The sequence below is a fragment of the Gallinula chloropus genome (assembly GCF_964237585.1).
Source record: "Gallinula chloropus genome assembly, chromosome: 5".
Lineage (NCBI taxonomy): Eukaryota > Metazoa > Chordata > Aves > Gruiformes > Rallidae > Gallinula > Gallinula chloropus.
In genome coordinates, this window is record NC_140090.1 from 78,324,410 (window position 1) to 78,333,503 (window position 9,094).

The 9,094-nt window shown below is 47.3% G+C and overlaps 1 protein-coding gene across 1 annotated transcript; it reads right to left on the reverse strand.

Moving 5' to 3' along the window:
• Positions 1 to 923: 923 nt before the first annotated feature.
• EEF1AKMT2 (EEF1A lysine methyltransferase 2) lies at positions 924 to 8,877 on the reverse strand (the record flags this gene model as incomplete). Its single annotated transcript, XM_084265788.1, has 6 exons — positions 924 to 1,388; positions 2,083 to 2,299; positions 3,265 to 3,372; positions 7,135 to 7,249; positions 7,646 to 7,711; positions 8,792 to 8,877. The coding sequence occupies 6 exons, from the start codon at positions 8,875 to 8,877 to the stop codon at positions 1,291 to 1,293; spliced, it is 690 nt and encodes a 229-aa protein (XP_084121914.1). The 3' UTR covers positions 924 to 1,290.
• Between the last annotated feature and the right edge of the window lie 217 nt (positions 8,878 to 9,094).

The following is a 9,094-nucleotide window of genomic DNA, read 5'->3' on the forward strand; positions in this document are numbered from 1 at the left end:
CAGTCATATATCCCATTTTGCAAAAAGATGTAGAATTTAGGATTCCTCCCATGACAATGTCACCAGATGGATCACAGAGGGAGGACTCACCACCACACAAATGATGGCTGATTTCCTATCCTAGGAAAGTGCTAGAGGTATTTCTTGATCTGTAAAGATCTCCTGAACCCTGGGAGCTAGGAGAAGCAATTCTCTGATAAGCAAACATGACCTTGCCTGTGAAATGAAGCCTGATTGCCTAACAGGCCCTCCTTCACATTTCAAAGAACAAGCTTATTATCACCTGCAAATGGGAGGTCAGGGCATGAAGAAATCTCATTTTCCCACCTTTCAAGCCACAGCAGTAGTCTGAAAACACAAAGTTACAGAAGTAGTAAAGAAATTAAGCAAAAAGATTACACAGAGAAGTAAAAAAAAGAAGGAAAAAGGAAAAAAAATCAGTGTTACATTTTGAACTGGTTTGGATTGGTGCAGCTGAAACCTGTCCTGAGAAATTCCCTGCAAAACATCTGGTCATTGTTGGCTCTGAAGGCACCACTGTACAGCAAATTAATAATGAAGGAGGGATATGTCACAAGCCAGTGAGGCTGCAGCACCACACATTAATTACATATTAATGAGACCAGTGAAAATATCTGAAGCAGCACTTCAGGGACACATTCAGGCAAGTGAGATTTTTAAAAGCCCTCCCTCTGTGGGGAAGGAGTTGAGCTATTTCAGAGGAGACAGAACTACACTGAGTCTGTGAACCTCTGAAAATCAGAATTTAAAGCAGTAACTGGCCTTTTTTTGCAAGTACTATGGCCTTTACATTCATTTCTCACCTTAACAGCTGCATTCACCTTCACCCAAGGAAAAAATAAGACCCAGCACTTCCACTGCCAAAGCTTGTTCCTTATTACACTGCACACCAGAGAAAGGAGACTTTTTTGCTTTGTACCTTTCCCTCTACTGGTCCCTGATTACCAATACAGAAGTTAAATACCAGACAATCCAGACACAAATATAACCCAGTGATACCAGTATTTAGAATGCCTGATTTCTCTTTTACTCACCAACTTGCAGCTTCACTAAAAACAAGTGAGGTTGTAGCAAGGACACAATTTATGGGCAGGTTATGCAAAGCTGAAAGGTTTCTAGGATGATGTTTTATAGTCCCTCAGAGTTCCATACATTGTGTTTTACTGTGTACTCAAAAGAGCACTTATTTACACACGTGTCTGAGGTCTTCTGTCAGGTTTAGAGTTCAGACTTTTCCCAACTAATCTAATTTGTGCAAGATGGATGGCCTCACTTTTTCCTTTGGAAAACCAATGCTGTCACACTGTTTCCAATTCTTCCTCCAAAGCAAAACTTGGGTGTTGGCAGCTCCTCCACAATTTCAAATCCTGCCAAACAGAAATTAAAATGGCTTTATTAGAAGGAAGTCCTTTTATTCTCCTCTTGCATAACTCTTTGTGAACCATTCTTTACTTGCCTGGAAAACCCACAAGCCTGTAAGTTTATAGGACTGTATAGTTACACTGCACCACTGCTTTTACAGCTGTAACCCTTCCATGGATAATCAAAATCTTAGCTGGGGAAAGATGGTAACTAGCCAGTAGTTTAGTTCCCCAGAAAGGGAGGTTGGTTCAGATCTGCACCTTCAAGCTTGGAGAGGAGATGCAAGAGCTAACTGGCATTTAAAAGTTGCTGAGGAGGTAACATAAAAGGTCACAGTCACAGACACACCAGTTCCCTTAAATCCAGGTCACAATATTACCCCAATTTCAAGGCAAACAGATGGGTGAACTGAATCTGATAATAAGGACTGAAAAGTATCCCCCAGGTACAGAACCCCCTCCTTCCCCAGTGTAACTAGACTGAAATCCTCCCCCTCCAAAGTGTAAAACCTGTCCTCACTTGGCAGGGTGGGGAATGCAGAAGCTGTAATTCTTGAGGAAAACAGAGGGAAGAGAGGCTGAAGCATTTACCAGTCACTTTACCTTGGCTGATGTACAGATGCTAACAGAGGCATGAAAATTTACTCATCGCATTGCTGAACAACCCTAAGCTGGCAGATGGCTCTGTTTCACTGCTCACCTTCTCTGAACTCATTCAGCAGCTCTTCCTTGGTCCAGTTGCAAGAGGTTATGAGGAAGAAGCCCTCTGGTTTCAGTGCAGTGCTGAGAGATCTCACGTACTGCTTCCTCTTCCCCACCGCGTTATCAGGGTTAAGGCTTATGGCATCAAAAGTCCCCTTGTCAATACAGATCTCAAATCCTGACAGCTCAGCTGATGGAGCCAGGAAGTCTTCTACCTAGACCAGAAGTCTACAACTGTGAAAACAATCATCTACTCAGGAGCTCCTGAATCTTTAATGCAAACCAAGACTTGAACCTGAACACAGGTGGGTTTAGGAAGGGTAACTCACAGGCTGTCACACAGTGCCCTGTCTGCTGCTTTCTTCTTTACATATTATGTGATGATTTCTTTGTTGTAAAGCCTGTATATACACCCATTCATCTAAAGCTCACACTAACATACCTGGAGTATCATCATTTGTGCTCTGATCCCTGGTTTCCCAGGTGCTATGTGCTGGGATTACAACTGACATCAGGTTGTTGACTAACATACCTGGTTGTCAGTTGTAATCCCAGCACACAGCACTTGGGATTACAATTGGGATTACAACTGACATCAGGTTGTTGAGTAACATACCTGGAGTATCATCATTTGTGCTCTGATCCCTGGTTTCCCAGGTGCTATGTGCCTGCCACAGAGGGATTACAACTGACATCAAGAACAAGAGGCAACATACAGGCAGAGCTGGGGGACAACTGTACAGTGGAGAGTGAGCTAAGAAAGGCAGTCAGGGAATCACAGGATGGCTGAAAGGACCTCTGGAGTTACCTGGTCCTACTCCAGCACAGCCTCTCAGATTTCCTGCTGCACAGGTCAGGATTCTGTTCCTTAAGGATTTCACTTTCTATCTGAAATTCAGAGTGCAGCAGCAAAAATACAGAACTTGCCAAGTGGCAAACCACTGTTCTGCTTCCTGCTAGCAGCAGGGAAAGCTTTTTCACCTTAATGACTGCTACAAACAGAAAGACAAAAACATAGACCAAAAATCTTGTAAAAATACAGATTTATTTGGTTACCATTCTCTCACAAATGACTGTCAAAAGACATCATCAATACAGCACACTGAGCACATCTGAGTAGCAATTAGGTCACTTAATCTTGGGTTCAATTGGTTTCAGTGAACTTTCTCTCAGAACTTACCTTTAATGTAATGTTAGGCATCCCTTCTTTCTCTCTCACTTTTTCTGAAAGTTGTATTGCAGAAGGAGAGTAATCAATCCCAGTGAGATTAGTGTAGCCAGACTTTGCCTAAGCAGAAACAGAGAGTTTTAATCAGTGTGCTAGCAATTTTTTATTCAACTCTACTCCCTATCTATAATCCATCTCACCTCTCAATGACAGAAAAAAACCAACTTCTATTAATATTTATTCCTGTCACCACTACAAGAACTAAATAGCTGGGGGAATGAGGGGAAATAACTCCATTGGTTTAATACCTCATCAAAAGAACAGCTGAGTGTAAGCTGGTTTATGTCAACAAGTGGGAAACAGAGCAGAACTGTGAAAATTAATACCCTGGAGGGGCACAGGCTCCCTTATCTGCACCAAAAGTAACCTAGGAGCAATTTTCAGTAATGAGAACGTGTGCCAATGCTGGAGGATTCAAAATGAGAAGAAAAGCTCTCTTTGACACCTAGGCAACATTTGAAATTGAGCAACTGTTTGGTTTATAACCCAAAGTGGAAGAGACAAAATATGTAACACATTTTATTAGTACAGAAATGCACTGCAAAGCCCTGCACTTCCCTAATTATCCATGCTAATGTCTATTGGAATGCAATCACTTGCATGCTGCAAGGTCTCCATATCAGCAGTTTTCAGGCAGGTTGTTCACCACATAAAAGGAGCACAGGGGAGACTTTCTGTTCATCTCACTTTGGAGCAGGTAATGACAACCCAAACCCAGCTCAGGTGGTGAGATGGCAGAGACCTTTCCACAAAGCAGAGGGGGCAGCAACCAAGTCTCACTCCCACACAGAAGATGAAGCAACCAGATCTGGGTATCATGTTGTGTCAGCTGGGCTGGCTAGATCCAAACCTAACAGGAAGAGCTAAGATCTTACAGCCAGCTCTCTCACAGCAGAGAGAGGGAGGAGGCTTGGGTTTGGTTTGGTTTTGGACAATATTTGGACTTTAACTAGCATTAAGCAATCAGCTGTGTATCTACTTGCTCCAAAGGCTGATACCTCAGCAACAAGGTGAACTGTGAGAGTTCTTTAATACAGTCCTTCCCCCCTTCCAGCAGGCAGTGTGAGCTCAGTGCTAGCCAGCTGCTATGCACTGAGGGCTGATTTCAGCTAAAGACAAAGCCCATGTTGTTTGCATTTGATGAAGAACAGCATATTGCTCAGGCTTCTGCCCACGTTCCTCCCCAGAGCAAACCAAGCTTCCAGAGAAGCCCCTGCTTGGGGGTGGAAGAGTAGTTCCCACAACAACTCCTCTGTTTGGAAAGGAAGAGCCTGAGTCATTTCAGGGAGTTCCCATTCACTCCTATAGTCTCCAGGGCAGAGAAGGAAAGTTTAAGGATAAACAACATTAAATGCTGCTAAACCTGTATGGCCTGACTACACTTGGACAGGAAGGGATCACTCAAGTGCCAAAAAGGACTGCACTGCATCCTGCAACTGGACTGATGTCCTGAAGAGGGTATTTCAAAGCACCCTGCTGCTGCTTGAAAAAGCAGATTAAATAGCAGGAGGGAGTTTGCAAGCTTGCCAGTGCTGCCCCATGTCTGGGCTACTGGTGCTGCCAGGTAGACACCCACACCTGGGTGATGGATACCCCTCACTTCTGAGGTGTTTTTCCAATATTGTTGGCTCCCACCATAGTCAGAAAACAAAGAGAAGGTCAGAGCTCCATGTAGCAGCAACATTTCCTTAGAAGAGTGGGATGTTTTGGAAGGCAGAAGAATTAGGTCATCAAAGCAGCCTCTGCATTCCTGCAGTTATCAGGGCAGGACCCTACCCCACTGCACACACAAAGCCAGCAAGGGGCCAAGTTATGGCTCTGAGATCCCCAAAGAGAGCAGGAAGAGCAGAGGAACCTCCAGCCACATCTCTCCTGGAGCTCACAGGTGGGCAGATCCCTGCAGTACGAGTGCAGCAGATGTTTAGCAACACCCTGCATGTTCTAGCTGGGTACTGGCACACAGGGTACAGCAGTGTCATGTCTTCACTTTACTTACTACCTGCTTTCCACATGGCTACTCTGCCTCCTTTTTGTGCAGCATTCCCTGCTGGGACTGACAGTGTCTCACCCAAACCCAGCTGCATTTAAGACTCATTTTCTTACCATACTCCCCTGTAGTAGCCTTCACTGCTAGTGGCATGCCAGAGCCCAGTACTCCCCAACAAACTGTACACCACAGCACCTCTCCCTGTTCCAACACCTGCCTTTTCCAGAGGTGCTACTAACACCCTACACAACTGCAGGCTGACTGCCTTTTCCTGTGCTCCCATTCCTACCACATTACAGAGTCCAGCTCCAACAGCAGACCTGCCCTTCAGTCTTGTGCTTGCCAAAAGAATCCTAGCTTGGTTTTCAAAGCCCCACCAAAAAAAGAGAGACCTTTCACATCAACTGAGATCCTGAATTATTGAGCAACAGTAAGTAATGTAACTTTTTGAAGCTGCTTCTCAAGTGGAAATTGGACTGAAAAATTCCTATTAAAGCCCCCACAGTACTTTGAGGTGCTTAATGTGAGGGGGCAGGGTGCTCTTACAGCAGTTTAAGAGGTCTGAAAAGCTAACAGGCTGCCATTTTCCCACTGCAGAATGAAAAGCACTTGCAGATTTCTGAGGCCAGTATAAAACTGAAGCCTTGTAAGTAAGATTTTCTGCTGGATGTTTCAACAGCACCACAGCCAGCAAGCACAGCATCTAACAATCATCATTACTAGACTAATTTCTCTTGGTGAGATGAGCAGTTTCTGCTTTTAATGATCTCACTGCTGTGCTGCAGTGTAGCAGCCAGGCCCCATAAATGATTTTTTTAGAAGAGTTTAAAGCCAAGTCCACCATGAAAAAAAGAAATCCCATTAGGAATCTGATTGTGACTTCCAGCCCCTTTCAATTTGTGCAGAAACTAATGAAGCCAGCAGAGAATGTAGAACAATGGAAACTCTGACAGCAGCACAGCTCCTTTCCTTACCAACTCTCCTGTAGTCTTCTACCAAAGTACTCAATCAAAAATAGGAAAAACAATTACTGGAACTCCTAAAAATCTTGTTTCACTGCACAGTAACAGCATTCTACCACTTCAGAGAGTACCTGGTAAGGGGGCTCCTCTCTGAAGTGGATACTTGAAGTGTTAGCAATTTTAAGTGATTTACACCAAAGCCCATGGTTTTAACCACTTTTTTTACACCAATAAATAGTGCTGCTACCAAAACTGAGTGCAGAGAAAGGGTCTGGTTTTGCACATGTGGGTACTTGGTGCATCAGTCAACTCAATTTCCTTATCTAGAGGTTTTTTAGACAGCAATGGGAAGAAATGCATATTTTTTAATGTAGGAAAACAGAAAGGTAAAGTTAAAATCAGGGATATGTCTAAGGCTGATTGATGTAAATAGTCTCAATTTTGAAACCTGAAGTATTGACAACACTGGGAAGCACCAAGAAATGAGAAGTTCGAGCATGTCTAGCAAATAAAAGTAGATATTTCCATTTGGTAGAAGAACACAAGTGTTCTGTTCCACTGTGGGACCAAGGAGTTCCACACCCAAGTCCCACAGGCTGCCTGGCAGCCACGTGCAATTACACCTTGTCCTAGTGACAAGATGTTCTTTAAGGGGTAGCAACAGCACAAAGGTAATTTCACTTATTCTCTTAAACCCAATGAAAATATAAAACCTGATGCACAATAACCAGTGTTCCCTTGATGGGACAAAAAGAAACCACAACATAATTAATTTAAGGTGCTGGCTTTTCCTTTCCCAGAAGTTGCAGCTTGCCATGGTGATTGTTGTGAGCACTGTATTTAAACTTGTCTCCAACTCTGCAATATACCAACCAATTCAACCAGTAGAACACCATTTCCAGTTCCAATGTCAAGCACAGGGCTGTCACAGGGGACCTTTTGTTTCTCCAGCCACCTGATTATGCGAACCATGCTTTCTTCTCCAAACCTACAAGAAACAAGGGCTCAGGTAATTAAGACAGCAAAACCATCCAGCAGATTTATTCCACTGCTCCCTCCTCCCAGCTTTTGCAAAGTACCTCTTACTGAATTACCTGGGTAACAACTGCTACAGCTCAAATTCCACCTTTGCTTTGCTTAAATTAATCACATTTATGAGTAACAACTCACAAAGTACCAGCTCACTTGCTGTGCACTGACAGTTCTCCAGGTGCAACACAGAAATCTGCACTGCAAAATTAGGAAAAGGAGGATCTGGTGGCTTCAAGATTAAAATTCCCCATATTTGCAACATCCAGAACTGTGTGGTGAGCCACTGAACTGCTGGCTGTATAAAGAATATAAAGAAATAATAGAAACACTCTGGTGGAAGTATTATATTTACCAAATTTCCCCAGCATCTCCAATGTCTTGAAAGGTTTGCAGTTCTCTTTCATAGGCAGCATCCCAGCTAGAGTCAGAGCAGGGAGTGGGGAAAGGACAGGATATTGCAATTAATACTGGAAAAGATTCAGATTAATCATAGAATCCCAGATTGGTTTGGGTGGGAAGGGACCTCAGAGCCCACCCAGTGCTACCCCTGCCATGGGCAGGGACACCCCCACCAGCCCAGGGTGCACAAAGCCCCATCCAACCCGGCCTTGAACCCTACCAGGGATCCAGGGGCAGCCCCAGCTTCTCTGGGCACCCTGTGCCAGGGCCTCCCCCCTCCCCAGGAAGGATTTCTGCCTCCCAGCTCCTCTCCATCCCCCTCCTGCAGCTGAAGGCTGTTCCCCTGGGCTTGGCCCTCCCTGCCCTCAGCACCAGCCCCTCTCCAGCTTTCCTGGAGCCCCTCAAGGGATGAGAAGGGGCTCAGAACTCTCCCTAGAAGCAGCCTTCTCTCCCCTGAACTGTGCCAGCCCAGCTCTGCCAGCCTGGCTCCAGAGCAGAGATACTCCATCCCCCAGACCATCTGCACAGCCTCCTCAAGACTCACTCCCACAGCTCCGCGTCCTCCTTGTCCCGGGGACCCCCGAGCTGTGTTGGGGGGTGGGAGGGGGGGTTGTCTGTCCCAGGGTGGAGCAGAGGGGCTGAATCCCTTCCCTCGACCTGCTGGGGAGGCACAAGGGGAAGAAGGGCCGAGAAAGGCTGTGTCCCTGAGTAGTGCCGCTCCGCAGCGGCACCACCGAGTACTACACCCTGCTCGGGGACAGGCTGAGCGCCTGGCACCACTGAGCCCTACAACCTGCTCAGGGACAGGCTGAGCGACCTACAACCCGCTCGGGGACAGGCTGACCGACCCACAACCCGCTCGGGCACCGGCTGACCGACCCACAACCCGCTCGGGGACAGGCTGAGCGCCCCACAACCCGCTCGGGCACCGGCTGAGCACCCGGCACCGCGCCGGGGATGCCCAGGGCGGGAGGGCTGAGGAAGCGCCCGTTACCCGACAGCGTTCGTGCCTCCTGCTCCCCGGGCGGCACCCCCGGGAGGACCCCACCCCACCCCGCCCCGCCGCGGCCCGCCGCCCTTCCCCCGCCCCGCCACTCACTGCTCTCTAGTGCCCAGCACCGAGGGGCTGAAGGGCTCATCCCCGCGTCCCGGGGGGCACCGGGGCCGCTCTCCCGCCACCGCCATGCCCGGAAACAGCTCGGCACCATAGAGCGCAGCGGCCAGAGGGCCCGCGGCCGCCGCTCTGGCGCTCGGAGGACTCTCGCTCGCTGCCCGGCTCCCAGGGAGGGAGGGGAGGGGGGGCTGGTTGCGGCGCTTTTATAGCTGCGGTACCGCCCCGCACGCCCCGGGTCTCATCGCCACAGCCCGCCCGCGTCAGCTCAAAGCGGCGCGGTCATTCAAA